Here is a 17,559-nt window from a genome sequence, read left to right on the forward strand (position 1 = left end):
GAGAGCCAAAGTCCCTCCCTTTCCGGTGGAACTCCATGGGACCTTATTTCGGAAAAAATTATGTATTGAATTCAATGGCGAGAGAAAATTATCTTTTGATCCCGTTCTAATTGTGCCATGAATTACACATATGATGTTTGTCAATTTAAAAGATAATTTTGCAAGTAAAAAAAAACAATTGTCGTAAAACTGTGAAGTAACTTTTTTGTGTGTGAAACCGCTCAATGAACTACATCTCTGGTCTCACACAACACACGTCACCAACACCAAGCTGGCCGCCATGTTAGCATATTTCACCTCTTTCTTTCAGAATGAGGCGAAAAGTATTAAACGAGGAGAAATCCACTACAAGTCTGGGCATGTTGAGAGCTGTATGTACACACAAGGTGAGTGTTAAACGAGTGTAAGGTGTAACTTTAATGTCAGCTAGCTAACATTAGCTAACAGGGTAAACTCTCGTGTTTTGTTTTAGCAACTAGTTTTCTGTGTACCTACTAAGGAGTTAGTGAGCTAGTTTTCTCGTTAAGAACTGCGTGATCGCTGTGTATGCTGTGGATAACATTAGTGTTGGCAAGGACAAGGTACACAGAAAACTAGTTGCTAAAACAAAACACGAGAGTGTACCTTGTTAGCTAATGTTAGCTAGCTGACATTAACGTTACACATTACACTCGTTTAACACTCACAGAAACCTTGTACAGCCGGTCCCGCATGTTGGCTATTACGGAACCGACTAACTCCCCTTTTGTATAATAGCAGCTCTCAACATGCCCAGACGTGTAATGATTTCCACCTCCTTTAATACTTTTCGCCTCATTCTGGTGATGATGACGTGAATTGTGTGAGACCAGAGATGTAATTCATTGAGCGGTTTCACACACAAATAAGTGTTACTTCACAGTTCACAGTTTTACGACAAACTGTGACTTTTTTTACTTGGAAATTAATGTTTAAGATTGACAAACATCATAGGTGTAATTCATGGCACAATTAAAATGGGATCGAAAGATCATTTCTCTCTCACCATTGACTTCAATACATAATTTTTCCTAAATAAGGTCCCATGGAGTTCCACCGGAAAGGGAGGGACTTCGGTACACAAACAGTATATACAATGATTAAGAATCGGTGTCTCATGCAGAGGGCTGAACTGTACATTTGTGTGTTCAACCTCAGGAGAGTCAAATTTCAAAATTCAGGAAGTAAATGAAGTCAATTGTTTTGGGGAGACAGCAGGAAGTCATTATGTTCAATGGGAAAAAAAGTGCACCAGCCCGAGCAAACCAATAACTTTTTCAGTTAATTTAGAATGAAGTGCGGTATTCTATGATTAATCAGATGACTCAATGACATAATGTTCGATATGTACACTGACATGAAAATAAAACAGAAGTTGTATACTGCATGTTGCTGGGGATGACATTCATCGCCACTTGTTTAAAGTCTCATTTTGTATCATTCAAAACGATGAAATAAATAAATAAATATAATTTAAATAACAGCTGCTTGAGGGGGCTGACACTTTATTCTTAAACAACATGTGATGTTACTTTCCTTGAAAGGGCAATGTATGAACTTATACGCGTTTGCCACTCCTCATTATCATTTATCCCATGGCTACTTAAATTAGGGGCGTCAACTGCGAAACTCCTGGAAAACCTTTTAAACTAGCTGTTGTCAAACGAAGACAGATTCAAGCTTCCAATGCAGACAAGCTTGTGACCCTCCATGTTTCCAACATCCCTGTGCTTCTGTTCCATTATGGTGGAAACATCTATATTGATTGTGACTTTTTCTACATCCAACTCACAGGGTTATAATTACTTTGAGAAAAAAGAGATTAATTTAATACCCTTTTAGAAGTGAAAGATATAGTCATTTGTTCTGGGAATGTCATTTTCGAGACTGAGACCTGAAAAACAGGCTTGGGGCTTAACAGGTTAATTAATCTGAAAAACTCTTTCTTAAAGAGAGTCCACCTGCTCACTGAAGTACTGCTGTGCCACTTCAAAACACTCTTCCATTTTGAGCTATTAGAGATGCAATGAATATCTGGTAAGTAGTTTAAAAATTAGAGTTGTGAGTAACAACATGTTCTTGTAGCTCTATGTACACTTTTTGTTTGTTACAAAAACCATTGGAGGAGAAGTTTTCTAAGAACAAGTACGTCTGTTTTATGGGTCTAACTGATAAGAGTGATGTATATGTGAGAGTTATGAGGGCTGTAAGTGGCTTTATTCTAATAACTAGCACATGTTTCCTTCATCAAAGACTGTTTCCTGACTTAATTTTCCAAATCATTAAATCGTATCATTGTCATACACATGATACATTTTCAGTTCCTCATTACAGCAAATTGGTGATTGCTCACGGTTCTCATTTAGAATAAATCAAAGACTAATAGTTATCCCTAAGCCTCTGTATGATGAATCTGACCTTCCTTTATTACCTTCAATAGTCGTAGTTTTAAGTAAACAAAGACAGATGTGAATGAGCCACCTGCCTGCCCAACAAAATAGCCAGTAAGCTGTTCGACTGCACCATCCTCCACCCCCCACCCTACCCAACTGTTCCTTGCAGATTACCCTTGTTTGTGTGCATGAACACGTGATGATAATATTTTCCCAAATTGACCCTTTGGGACGCCAGCTGCGACGGAAGGAAAGCAAGTCAAGAGAAGAAATACTTTGCAAAGCTTCCCCAACCTCAAAGAAAATATATTTCACAGTAAGCGCTCTCAACTGTTTCAGTTAATACAGTTCATGTTGTCTCCACTGCCAATGCACATCTCACACAGTGTGAGGAGAACTGTCAGCACAGGGTGGAGGGCAGTAGGAGGAGGATGCCTAAAGAGAAAACACATGGAGTTGCGGTGTGTTTAAGGTAACGGCAGCCGACAGTTGGGGTCGTTCTTTTGCCGCGGCGGGTCCATTACAACAGTGGCGTTGTGCAGCAGGTGATGCACACTGAGTTCAGCTTGCCGGGTGCAGGAACTGCTGGTAGCCAGAAAAGCGATGAGACAGGCTCCTGATGAGGCGCATGACTTGCGGTAGTGTATCCCTGAAAATAAGGACAGAAACTAGGGCATTAGACTGGTAATGAGAGGGATACAAAGAGAGAAACAGTGAGGAGGGAGGCATGTAATTAAGGATAAAACAGAATGTGGCCTTTCATCAAGGGAACCCCAACTTTAAGGAACATCTCTGCATAATTGGACTTGTGCTCCTTTTGGGGGTAATAATACTTTTGCTTTCTCCTGTGTCTCTTAAAGATTTGCGGTAAAATGTCCCAGTATCTAGGTTCTAAATGAGTTCAATGAATTGGTGACAAAACTAGCTCCTTATATGCTTTTTAACTGGTCTTCTCAGTGGGTGCGACTTCTGATATAACACACGCGAGCCACCAAAGTCCTAACTAGCTTGCAAAATCATTTTTGTACAGTGACTTTTAGTATCAGACCATTGATCCTCAAAGTTCTGAATTGTGAAAGGTTACCCATAACAAATAATAAGAATAAACAAAGACATTTCTGACTGGTCAAATCAACAGTGGTCAGCTGTGCAGGCAGCAGGTCAATGGGTTCCTGGAGCCATCAAGCTAATGTGTGTAAACAGGCTATACTACAAGAAGTTTTAAAATGGTTATGAAACAATCCAAATATAATACTTATTCCTCTATGACAAACCTACGGTAACAGGACAATAAGGGGAATATTTGCAACTTCCCCCTAAGATATCGCTAAAAGCCGGTCACCGGGTCAGATTTACCACAAACTGTTTAACGGAGACCGTAGACGTAGGAGCATATATTTTGTATTGGCAAAGTACACTGAAAAAAGGGGAAAGTGGGGTTGTTCATTTGCAAATATGCATTAATATATGAAACATAATTGATTCATGTTTCTCGTCGAAACATGAATCAATCATGTAGAAACGATTTAATCTTGAGGGCTGTACCTATAAGTCTCAATCATGTTAAGAAATAAGAAAAAATTACAGCATGTTTATCTCTGTAACTCCACCACTGAGCACATACGTCAGCAGCTTGCTCTGCAGCTGATTACTCAGCTTCTAATTATTATTTACAAATATTTTATTCACAAATTAATATGGTCGGACTCAAACCCGTACTTTAATAGTTATTGAACCTGAACAATATGGCACTTTAAATGGACAGATGTAAAGCAGAAAAAAAATTGCAAAAATATATTTATTTTTAAAAATGTGAAGCTTTTTCTTTTTTAACAAAGGAGTGGGGGAGGGGGGGGGGGTTCTTACAATGTTTTCTTCCCGCATCGGAGGAGTAAGCTGGTTCTGTCCCGAGAACACTCTACAAGTAAAAAGTTATTTAAAGTTATTAAATGTCATCAAATGTTCGTCATAGTTACAGGTTATCACAAGACGCATTGTTTGCAAAAAAGCAGAGTTCACATTTGCCGTTTACACGAGCAACGTAATACAGCTTGTCAATTTGTAAACATTGTCATTCACTGGTGTTAGCTAGGATAAAGCAATGGAAATCATAAGGAAGTGAGTTTATATTGATTGATTTTGTGTTTAGCGTGTTTTTATACTGTGAGTATTTGTAGAGCGTAACGGTACGTACACACAGCAGCTTTTTCAAAAATCTTGAAATCTTGGAGCTGGGCGTGTCTGAAAGCCTTGGGGATATTTTGACGAGCAACGCGACCAACAACCAATCACAGTGAATCTCCCGCCCCCCGACATACAATGCAAAAAAATCCGCCGGGGATTTTATGCGAGCATATATATAAATCTCCCAAACAGGCGAAAAACCTACCAGTTTTCACCCACTGTCTCTGCCACCTCCCTTCCATGCCTGGTTCCTCCGGTTTGTATCCCGTTATAGTTTCTGGTCGTAAAAAACGTCTTGTTTTAAATGATTGTTTCATGTCTGCTGTCAGGCGGTGTAGAGCTTTACTTGCGTCGCGGTCCGGCTTCTGCATGTCTACTCTTGGTGCCGGTTTTCATCGACACCCTGGTGCGTTTAGCCGCTTGGTGCGGTTCATTTTGGGTCGGTGTGAACACAGTCCGAGACCTCTTACGTGACTAACAACCGGACTCTGGTCCGCTAAAATATGTGGTCTCGGAGCGCTTGCTTGCGAACTCTGGAGCAGTTCATTGCTGGTGTGAACGCAGTCCGCACCAAAACATAGGAAAGCGTAGTATTTACGAGTCACAACAACGCGGATGTCTTCAAAAAATATTTAGCGAAAGAGTCTTTCAAGACATCCGCGGTTGTTTAGTTAAAGAGTGAAAGCAGAATTAAATGTTGAACAGTGTCGTGTAGTAAGAAAAAATGCTCCGTCAGCTACATAAAAGTATAACACCTGCCGTCGGTGAAACCCCCTCCTTACTGCAGAACGTCTCATTATGTGTTATAATCAGGGGTGCAATAACTTTTTTGCCCTGGTTCTCAAAGGGAAGCACCTGGAGCTGTTGCTTGGTGCTCATACCTTAAAATGAAATAAACCGTAACTTTTGAAGGGGTCTTGACTTTATTTGCCAGACACACAGCACTGAACACACATGCAGAGGTGAACACAGAACACACATGCAGAGGTGAACACAGAACACACATGCAGAGGTGAACAAGACAACATTAGCACGACCAGTAATCCTACAAGCTGTCATCACTACCCTCCTGACTGTCAGACATGGTAGCTAATGATGTAGGACTACTACTAGCTGCTGGTTTTGGGTCGAAAGTCTCTGTTGTCATCTTAGACAAGTGGATGTAATCAAATAAGTATGTGAACATAACCAATAACCTACCATAGCCAATAACAAATTAATGTAACTTATTTTATTGTTGTTGTTCATTCATATCTTATTTTACCTTAACATTTATTTATTTATGGCATTTTTTTTTTATCTTTCCAGTTTTAAAGGATATTTTTGGTTTACTCTCCTATAGATGCATTGAATGATTTCAAACCTGTTTTATCCCAATAATTATAAAGGAGTGCCTTGGAAATATGTGTTTACATAAATTGTGAGCAAACCGTTTGAACTTAGACTAAAGTGAACTATCTAAACACTCAGAGTCCTTTACCTCACTGAGCTGTAGTTATCAGCCTCAGTCTGACTGGAGAGGACCTCTCCCTCCACATCATTGTAGAAACATCTTTCTTTCTATCTCCGTTAGAGCAGCTAGCACCAGATTCTAATAACAGCGCCGGAACCGGTGCACCCTCCCTCGATCCCACGCTCACTTCGCACTTTGGCTGTGAGCTGCGGGTGTGCAAGATAAGCCAACATCCCCCATTTTCATCACTTACAGCGCCCATCACACAGGGCAAATGAAAACGTGTAACCGGGGTGAAAAGGGTGTTACATTTACTTAATTATGAATATCGTTACATCAAGGCCAGAAAATTTAGGATGAGCCCCAACGGTCAAAAATTGTTTTTCCCCTCCCAGAGCTGCCAGCGCAGCGCCTCCCCCGATCTGGCGCCCTAGGGCGAACATCATATACGCCAGCGCTAACGGAGCCGACCTGAGTTCATATGCAACTCGCAAATATCTTTCCTCTCTCTTCTCTCTTCTCTCTCCGTCCTTCTCTCTTCTCTCTTTTCTTCTTCTCCCTTCTGTCTCTTTCTCTCCCTCTCACTCTCTCAATGTTGGTACGCAAATGCGCCTTTTTTCAAATGACCCCGGTGCTCATTTTTTGGCTGAGGTGCGCATGCGCACCTGCGCACCAGTTATGTGCAGCCCTGGTTATAATGTTTTTTAACGGACGTTGTCTGATTATATAATCATATGCGCGGGCCGCTAGAGTCTGTTGATCTCCAGATTAACAGCAGCATGAGAATAACCTGCCGAAAGTGCCGATGCTCCATGGCGGAGGCTCCGTAGAAATTGCCGGGATTTGCGGTTTTACCCCCCTTAATGTCTGACCAATGGTTGAACAGCATTCCGTGCACATGACTTGTGTTTAAAGGGTGTAGTCCGTTTGAGTTTTGCCGTGTGAACGCAACCGAACCTTCTTGAAAAATGAAACCATGTAACAAACTGTGGTCTGGTACGCACCAGAGAAGCGGACTATTAGGTGTGAATACACCCTAAAAATCAGCTCCTAAGTTCTAACCCTATCTCCTATTCCTTGACCTCTGAGTGAAACGTCACGGGGTTAAGGGATAGTGGATAGGAGAATTCAAAAGGACTTAGGAGAAGAGACTGCGGTACTTTAGAGAATCGACTGCACTTTCACTCTCCGACGTGTTTATGATGCGCCAGCGGACGTCATGAATGTGCGTCTGCTGCTGTGGGGAAACTATGGAAACTACAGTTTTCTATACAGCGGACTACAACATGGATGTTCAATAAGAACGAGGGACTACTGTAAACTCATCTAGAGACTCTGCACCGTGCTCTGATGCTGTTGCTTTATGCTTTATGAACGGGGACAACAGAGAAACATATTCTTCATGACCAAAGTTGGAATTGAAATAAAAAAGGAAAGTGAAACTTATGCTCGTCACCCTCTCCCTCCGGTCCACATTAATACAAATGATCCCAATACGTATGATTGTATGAAAAGATCTTAAAATCAATACAGATGTATTTATTATAAACGTTAGTCCTTAACATCTATCACTGTGTATATCACCATTCAAACATCTTTTAAAAGTTGAACAAACTCCACACAGCTCAGTAAAGACTGTGAAATGTTGACTTTATTTGATCATTTCAGTAAAAACTAACGTTCATATTTCTCTTTTTGATTATAATACTGATGAACGTTCAAAACAAAGCACTTTGGCAACTTACCACATACGTTTTAAAATGCTTAATAAGCACCGTAACTTTCATGATATAATTTCTCCGTCATAATCGTTTGTGTCCGTCACTGTTGAGTGACGGCAAATGCTGCGGCTGCAAGGCATTGTGGGGCAGCATTTTCTCCTTTCCTTTCGTAAAGGGAGGTCCAGTGGTTCCTAAGCTAAAGGAGGTTATAAAGGAAGTTTGAAACCTCCTTTCCTATCATTCTAGAGAATTGGAACGGCACTTATCATGGCTGCCACTGAGGGACTTCCGGGTCATTTCACTCCGTTAGGAAGGTTCCTAAGCTAAATGGACTATTCGACTTCAGCCCACGTCTCCATGAAACCAATGGAAATGAGCTCGCAATGCTGATGTGTATGGCTCCGTACAAAGTTGTACTCATTGCATTAGTGTAGGCTACTGTAGCTTTTTACACTGGAGGCGACAATCTCGGCCGAAGTCGGTTCATATTAACCTAAAGGTACATCATTAAATGGTAAATGTCGCCTTTAAGGAGCAGAACATTTTTGTTTTATTTGTGTGAATAATGAAATAATTTCAAATGTGTTTTTCTGTGATAGGTAATTGGTGTGGAGAAGATTGACCTCAGCCTTGCTTTGAACATTGTTCCAGAGGCTCTGTAGTAAATGGTGAGTATTCAAATGTTTTGTGTGATTTACTTGACTAACTTAAACTTGATCTTTAACTAATTGAAAACTGGTATTAGTGAATATTTATTCATAACATTTACATACTGCAAACATTACAGGGATATACACATTTTCTGATTTATTAGGCAAAAGTGATTCAGTTGGCAAAAGCCAAACATTCTGCGATAAAGCCTCCTTCACAAAAGTGATAATGTTTTGTTTGTTGAAATGGCTATAAGGGTGTTTCTTATATGTAGTCTTACTGTACATTACAGTAATACTTATTTTAAGTCGCTTTGGACAAAAAACGTAAACTAAATGAAATGTAATGTAGTCTAATCTGGTTGTTCGTACTTGATATAAAAAGTTATTCTCACTATGGAGCCAAAACAGGAGTAATGTGGTCCCTTTTCCGTGCTCTGGTCAATACATGTTGAATCAGCTGAAGCAACTTCACTGACTTGTTGGTACACCCTGATAATGAAGAGTTACAATAAGCTAGCCTTGAAGTAACAAATGCATGGACTAGTTTCTCTGCAGCGTTTTAAGGCAAGCACACAACTACAATCATAACATCATTAGAAAATGAAATGATTTGATGATTTTTATGACTGTGATATTTAGTTTTCTTTGATAAATGCGGAGTTTAAGCGTATAACAACCCTGCCCCTCCAATCAAGAGTTCTCTCTCAGCTGGATGTGCTATCTGACACACTTCTGAAGATTTTTGAGAAGAGAGGAGGACAGATAGGCCAGCGTCTGAACTGTATTATGTCAAACATGACTCAAGTAAGAATTCATTTTAAGGAAATTATACATCGAGTCAATAGTGTACACATTTCATTGAGCAAAACAGATTCTTTCTTTTCTTATTCCCCTTCACTTAGGTTGATGATGTCGATTTAGGCCGGGATTGTCTTCTCAAGGGGCTGTGTGTACCTCAATGAGAGAGTTTGTGGTCAGTAGAAGTAATATTTGACCTTTTGATTTTTTTTGTTGGGCGTTAAAATATGTATTTATTGAAACACCACATAGTATATAGCCTAAAGTATGTGAACATCCCTGTTTTTTGTTTAATAGCCAGACTACACTGAAAAGCTAGAGGGCTTTTTATTTAAAACGGATACAGGAAATTAAACATTTTTTATCAGGTCAGACAGGAGTATATCAGATAACAAGGAGGCTTAAAAGTACTGACATCTAACAAAATGTACTTGTTAAACACAGGGATTTAGTAATGGGTATATATATGTATTGATATGTTAGATCTCACTCTGTTCCCTTTGTGACTGTGCACTCTGCAGGCAGAAGATGAAGACGTCATTCTGCGGTCCATGCAGGGGATTACAGTGGGACTTTATGTTGTCAAACACAATTCCACCATGAGACCAGAGGACAGATGAGACCAGAGGACTGATGAGACCAGAGGACTGATGAGACCAGAGGACAGATGAGACCAGAGGACAGATGAGACCAGAGGACAGAGGAGACCAGAGGACAGATGAGACCAGAGGACAGATGAGACCTGAGACCAGAGGACAGATGAGACCAGAGGACAGATGAGACCAGAGGACAGATGAGACCAGAGGACAGATGAGACCAGATGAGACCAGAGGACAGATGAGACCAGAGGACAGATGAGACCAGATGAGACCAGAGGACAGAATGAGCACCAGAGGACAGATGAGGAACAGAGGACAGAGGAGACCAGAGGACAGATGAGACCAGAGGACAGATGAGACCAGAGGACAGATGAGACCAGAGGACAGATGAGACCAGAGGACAGATGAGACCAGAGGACAGAGGAGACCAGAGGACAGATGAGACCAGAGGACAGATGAGACCAGAGGACAGATGAGACCAGAGGACAGATGAGACCAGAGGACAGATGAGACCAGAGAACAGATTGTCCTGGAAGGCCAACAGGTACTAACTGATGTGGACAACATTGCATTAGCTACTACCATGCTGTTTGGACTAATGTATGCAATGAACCTGAACTACCCCCCTAAACTGAAGTGCACGTTCAAAGTGCTCCAGCAAATGTTAATGGAGCTAGACGGCAACATGCTCTCCAAGAAAGCCCAAGCGTTTAAAAACAAACTGTTTGAGTGAGCTGTTGCCATGGACCATTGTGGCACTTTTACACAGCATTCATACTGGACCTTTCATCGATACAACTGTCTTGCACTTCCTTTGCTCATGCTTTTTGCTTGATTTGCATGTTTCAGAAATGTGGGTTTTTCCTGGGGTCATGTGTTTTCAGAATGTACTAATTGCACTAATTGTACTAATGTACTAACTTCAAAATGTCAGTTCTTGTTTTTATTTGTAATACTTTCTTTAGTGCATATGTGGTGAGAAACCAGGCCATTTTTATACTTCCATGTATTTTTCCAAAGCAATGCCATTACTTTTTTTGCATTAAAGTGCCCTTTCATATTAGCAGGTTACTATTTAAATAATGGATTTGCAAGAACATTTCCTTTTTTCGGCTAGGCGTTGACATTTCCTGTTAATTGTTTACTATGAATGAGTTACAAAAATAAGCCCAATAAACCTTTATTTTGGTCGGGAGAATAGTTTCCTTTGAGCTTCCTTGCTGTGTTCTAACACAATAATGTATATGTACATGCATCACAAACATTTTCTATTTATTCTGTTTCTTTATTTTCAATGTATTTGTTAATTCTCCTGGGGCTGCATTATGGAGAAACTAAAAGTTCATCTGGATGTGTGGTGGTTGTTAATATTGTTTTATTTTTTGAGAAAAATACATGAATGTTGTTCAAAGAAATGTGTTTGTCTTTATTGACTTTGTTTTAAAATGTTATGATACATGCTGTAGATATAAGAGATTAGGATGGATCCTGTTGAAGAATGTACGACATGCCTCTATTCACATGAAATAAATAATCTTATGTACCCCTTGAGCACTAGGTAGATTAAACAGAAAACTATAGCATGTAGTTTGAACAAAACATTCATGTGGCTCTGTACAGAAATATACTGAGTATATTAAAAGCCTAAAATGAACATAAAAAGTCATGTTGGTTAAACATAGGGTAAATGAATATACCTATATTAAAGGAAATATTCAAATGAACATAACAATTTCATGTTTCTTTGACATAACATAGTTGTGTGTCTCTAACATAATGGAATAGTTTTGAGTACACATGTTTTTAATGTGTGCAACCGGTTTCCATATTCAAATCATGTGAATTTAACGGCCTTTTTTTTCAGTGCACTAGCCAGAAAAGGGTCTTATTAAATAGTGACTGTTCATGGACTAAAGCTCCCCACGGCACCAGGCACCTAAAAAAAAAGGGTCGCTCAACATTTTTTTAAGAGAAAAAGCAGTTATCACAGCTGACATTTTGCCTTGAATTGGAATTATTTCTAATGCCCAAAGTGGGCGATTCCACTGGTTGCAAAAATATGTTTTAAAGATTGTATGTTGCTCCTGATGGACTAAATAATCTATATGCAGTCCATTTACCATTTACCATTATAAAATGGCTCTCCTCAATTGAATTTTTACATCAGTAAGCATATTCCTGATTTATGGTTTATGCTCTCTATATATAGTTTCAAGTCTTCTCTAACACAGCGTGACATATATTTATAAACTGTGATCCCATTATAGTGATATAAATGATAAAGCACCATATGTTTTATGACGTGGCTACCTTGTGATTGTTAAGTTGCTACTGCAGCGTTGCTACAACAGAGCCATTTTATTAGGGGCAACGGAGGCTGCAAGGTGGTGCGATCGTCTTCTAATCGGAAGGTTAAACATGTCGATGTATCCTCGGGCAAGATACTTAACCCAGAGTTGCTCCCGATGGCTTGGCCAAGGATGTGCTTACTTGAGCAAGTGTTACATTGCTCTGTAGAATGTAAAACGCTTTGATGGGTCGTAAACACTGGATAAAGCGCTACATACTGTAAATACAGTCCATTTACCTTTATTATAGCAATGTTTAGCGTTTGGTTGGCTGCTCAATATTTCTGATCATTAAAAGCAAGCATGTTTAGCTTCTCAATTAATTTGACACAAACTTCAGTCGCAGCCTTCGAAACCAATCTAGTGCTAACAAAAGTTGTTATGTCTGATTCTACTTCCACTACAGTCTATGGGTGTTGGCAGTTATTCTGAGATATCTGATAAGGTGGAGGTTGGTTGGAGCTGAATAACAGTACATATACTGTATAATGATACAGAAATGGTAGGACTGGCATCGTTCATCATTATGAACTGAACACAATGCACTTATTGTGTCAGTAGTAGTACCAATCTTGTTTCAATCTCATTAGTATGCATACAAAGTGACAGGTGCTATGACAGGTCACACCTGCTACTACTTATAAAGTGACCAGTGTTGGGTGTAACGCGTTACAAAAGTAACGGAGTTACAATAATATATTACTTTTTGCTGTAACGAAGTAATGTAGCACATTACTAATGAAATGTGGGTAATATATTACCTGTCACAATGCTCAGTAACGCAGTTACAACACATTTTAACCCGAAATGAAATGGTGTTTTGTTTTTTAAGAATGTACTAACATAGCGAGACATTCCGACACCAGACACAGGGGCGGGGCTTCAGGGGGGGCTGTAGGGGCAGGGCTCCCCGGGCCCTGGACGGTCGGGACCCAATGGGGGCCCGTCGCCGAGGCAGCAGGCTCCGCCCCCGAGATATTCGGGCGGGCCCTGCTACCTCGCGCCACTGAGTGCACTGACGTTCGTGGTCATATTAGGTATAAAGCATTGTAGCCTATAATATGAGTTGAACTTGTTCTGCTATTTTCACACTCACATTTAACATTAAAACATGAAAAATGGCAAGTGAATCCCTTCTATTGTCTCCAAATATATTTTGGGTAAAATCGTCATCAACAGCCGTCCATCAACACCATACGTAAATGAACGTCAACGTCATCATCAATCACTTGTCATTCAACAGAGCACTGCCTAAGCATGAGCAGTTATAAACACAAAAGTGGAGCTACAAAATGCAAAGAAAAAGATAAAAAAGGAGGACCAAGGAAAAGCCAAATTGTCCAAGCTCGATGGATATTTTTTTCGCCAGCCGTGTTTCATCCCCGAGCCCCAGCCCGCCAACAACGTTAGTGGGGGTTAGCCAGATTTACAGGTAGGCTACAATCACGGCCACACACTGTCAACAAGAAAATGTGAGTTTGTGGTAAATGTTGATATCATATGGTTGTTGTTACTTCGTGTAGCTCGGCCGCCTAGCTTATTTCCTTTTCTGTCTCTCGGCTGTAGTGATGATGATAATAGGGACGACTCAGCAGCTGCTAGCTGCTCGTCTAGAGGAGAGCCAGGCCTGACGCTTGACCAGCCGCACCCCTCCCCCTCCGGCTCCTTACTGGCTGCGCCGCAAGGTGAAGAAGTACCGGACACTCTTGCCCTGGCTACTAAATGGGGAAGTCAAACACAGTTTGAAACAACCAGGGCCAGGAAAGTTAAGAGACACTTTGATGAACTTTCTGAAGACAGCCGCCTCACTGACGCAGAGAGCAACTTTCGGGTGACCGTTTTCAATGCATGTCTCGATATAATCATCCAGCAACTGTCCCAAAGATTCACCAGTTTAAATGAAACTGTGAACATGTTTGAGGCAATTCACCCCAACACACTACTGCAAGCAAAGGATGAGGATTTACACCAAGCTGCTCAGCGGCTTAGAGAGCACTACAGTCGGGACATCGCCGCCAGCTTCCCTGGCCAGCTGCTTTCTTTCAGAACCTGTTTCAGGGACCAAATACAAAAACTAAAATCTGTCGCGGATCTGGTAAAAATGCTCATTGTTTACAACCCAGCAGTAACATCTACATTCAGTGAGGTTTGCACAGCCTTCATCTTATTTCTGACTCTTCCTGTCACCGTGGCAACCGCCGAGCGCTCTTTCTCCAAATTAAAACTCATCAAAAACTATTTGAGGAGCACGATGGGACAGGAGAGACTGAGTGGACTGTTCTTGCTGTCCATCGAAAGTGACCGAGCCAAGAAATTGGACATACAGCGTATTGTGGACAAGTTCGCGGAGCGCAAGGCTCGCCGAGTACCCTTCAAGTAGTGGTGAGTACACTTCAAATTTAATTTGTACAGTAGCCTACTTGTACGTGAATGTATGGGCCGCCGTGCCAATTTTACACTGCTCTGCTCTCATGGTGGCTGTCCATGGTGAATGGTGTGTCAGAAATGTAGTCATTTTATTAGGCTATGTTTTCATTGTCCTTGTGGTTTGTTGGACTTTATGTCATGTTATATCATTATTATCTCTGTTATATATTTCGTTTCTATACCCTTTGTAAAAACGAAATCTTAAAGGGATAGTGGAAATGGAACCTCAAATAGTTTCGTTTTAACTTATATACAAGCATAATTACGTACCAAAACAATCACACCTGATTACAAAAATATAATAATTGCCTTACGCATGTTAGAAGCACTTTATTGCAGCTTCCCCGAAGTTTTTTAGAAACGAAATGTTTCTCAGCCTAACCGGAAGTGACGAAAACTCAGGAAGACGATACGATAACAAACCATGGCGTCTATGCAGAATGAACGTGGAAGGGCAAATATACCAGACAAAGAAGAAGGATTGTACGAGGTATCCAGTGATGATAGCGAGTCAGAAACATCCTCTCGGCTTTCCTACGAAAATGTCGTTTTAGGAACTGAATCTGAATCCGGTTCAGTAAGCGACGATGGTGACAATATTGAGCCAGAAGATGGACCATTACGTCCTTATTTGTTCGAGCCCGAGCCCGAGGTGATGGTTCACGGCATGGGCAATGGCGAGGATGACCAGGACCAGGCGCCAGATGATGCACCCCTACGCACAAATAATCTTGACTGGTAGGTCCCTAAGCATAGCTCACGCATCTTAAGATCACCTGTAGCCTTTACAAATATTAATCATTGTTAACCAGTTAAGGCCGAAGGTCCCCCCAGTGGACCCCTCCCACCGTTTTTTTTCTCTCACATGTCTCAGGGCTTCTTAACATTTATGAAACTATTAATGTTTCATACCCTTTTAAAGGTAAGAAACTCCGCTAACTGACAATAAGAACAATTGTTAGCTAGAAAAAACACAAGAGTAATACCAAGCCTTTGAATTAGCATTGAGCGAAACAATGCTAACTAATGCTAACGCTTTTTTACACACAACACACGGTAGAAATGCCCTTATTACTATCTTAACTGCACAAACAAGATATGCGATTTAAAGCTGAGACTCCACAGATTCCACACATGTAATGTCATCACTGTAAGACCTCGAATTCCTGGAGCTATCAGCCAGAAAAGAGAAAGTAAACAACATCCGGTTCCAAAAATATTACAATAATTACGTCTTACCTTTTTTGATTTGTGATCAAAAGTTGTGTTCAACGGAATAAAAACGCATCTCAAGGTTAATCCAATGTCGTTGTGTCACGTAGAATTTTTCTGTCGCACTACAGCCATACAAAACACATCTATTCACCATAATAAAGGTCGGCTATTCACATGCAAATGCTATTGAATGTCCGCTATTGTTTGTGCCCGTCTTCCTGAGCTCTCGTCATCACCCGAAGATTCCCGACGATTCCCGAAGTATTTCGTTTCATTGAGAGGGCGCAGTAAAATTGAAAATAAAATGAAACTAGGCGGATGAAATAAAAAAAAATTGTTTAATATGCTTCTTTTTAATAAAAATACACAAGTTAAACCCAAAATTCGCGGATTTCCACTATCCCTTTAAATATTACACCTTTTTCTTTAGTTACTTTTCTTTCAAACATTGTTTTAAATTGTAATCTTACTGACTGAGCGACTTTTTACGCACGAGCGTCAGATTACCACCCCGGACTCCCGATATTTTTGTCAAGCTTTATTGGGTTTAAAGGGCCCGGTCATGTGGCCCCGCCCCCCGGCCCGGGTCTGATATGTGCCGCCAGTGACCAGACACATTGTGCGGGTAGATTAGTAAACCTGGTGTTTACCCTTCAGGCTTCGCGTCGGGATCTTCGGGGCAGTTGAATGTTATGCACCCTCTATTCAAAAAAGAGAACGGAGCGAAAAATACAAACAACAAATTGTGTCAGGTGCGCGTGACCGGCTCCGCTGCGCGTGCATCATTTCCAAAGTGCTTCCACAGCAGTGACACACACCTGTGGATAATCATTTATACGAACATGGTTAAAGCAACCATCACTAAACGCCAGCAACACTGCATCTACTGCAGACCGTAGCAACGGGTCAGATGGGGACATCACGTGACCCTCCTGTGCCTGACTCGCCCCCGGAGCAGCAGTCTTCGTCGCCCGAAACTACGGCGCCCCTCTGCGGCCCGCAGGTGCCAGGATACCACGGCAAAACAGAGCCTGCCCAGGTATATCTAAACAAGTACCCCGCCTGTACAGTGGGGTTAGGCCGTCATCTTGCAGCTCGTGGTATAAAAATAGACAATGGAATATTCATGTGAAAATAGTGCCATATTCTGCCATGCCTGTAGAAATGTTGGGTCAAAAATAATGCATACAATAGCACAGATGCCTTCACCACGAATGGCTACACAAAGATCTCATATCCCAAGCTTATCAACAAGCTAATGTTGCAGCTGAAATGTTCTCCAGGTCACAAAGTCAACCTCACATGATGATGTGATACCAGTTTTCAAGCACAGTAAATATTCTCTTCCCAGAGTATATGATGGGACCAAGGTGATGTTTAGTACATGGTTTTAATAATACTTTTGCTTTTCAATGTTTGCCATTTCAAACCATGAGCTGGTTCAAATCATATTTGCCTTGATTTACAATATGTTCTCATTTGTTTTATCAGTACAGCTTTGAAGCTGTTGTGCTTTTCTTTGCCATAGTCCACTTTGGACTATATGAGATATTTCAGGATTGCACTTTTAACTCGCTTGAAATGTTCTCACTTGCTTGGTTTCAAAACATAACAAAGGCCATAATCTGTTCATTGGGACCATCAATGCTATTTTTCATTGCTGTTGCCGGCCACTATTGTTCATGTAAACCTACTACTGCTGCGCCCCCTGTAACCTCAGAGGCACCCCAAGTCATTTTGTTCTGGAGCC

The 17,559-nt window shown here is 40.9% G+C and overlaps 1 protein-coding gene and 1 pseudogene across 1 annotated transcript; one reads left to right on the forward strand and one right to left on the reverse strand.

Annotated features, from left to right (window-relative positions):
* Positions 1 to 2,184: 2,184 nt before the first annotated feature.
* LOC117536972 overlaps positions 2,185 to 17,559 on the reverse strand; it is a 51,265-nt pseudogene continuing 35,890 nt past the window's right edge.
* LOC117536971 (zinc finger MYM-type protein 1-like) lies at positions 13,332 to 14,877 on the forward strand. Its single transcript, XM_034202090.1, has 2 exons — positions 13,332 to 13,599; positions 13,734 to 14,877. Exons 1-2 carry the CDS (start codon positions 13,517 to 13,519, stop codon positions 14,545 to 14,547), a joined length of 897 nt encoding a protein of 298 aa, XP_034057981.1. The 5' UTR covers positions 13,332 to 13,516; the 3' UTR covers positions 14,548 to 14,877.

Source organism: Gymnodraco acuticeps, unplaced genomic scaffold, assembly GCF_902827175.1.
Source record: "Gymnodraco acuticeps unplaced genomic scaffold, fGymAcu1.1, whole genome shotgun sequence".
Taxonomy (NCBI): Eukaryota; Metazoa; Chordata; class Actinopteri; order Perciformes; family Bathydraconidae; genus Gymnodraco; species Gymnodraco acuticeps.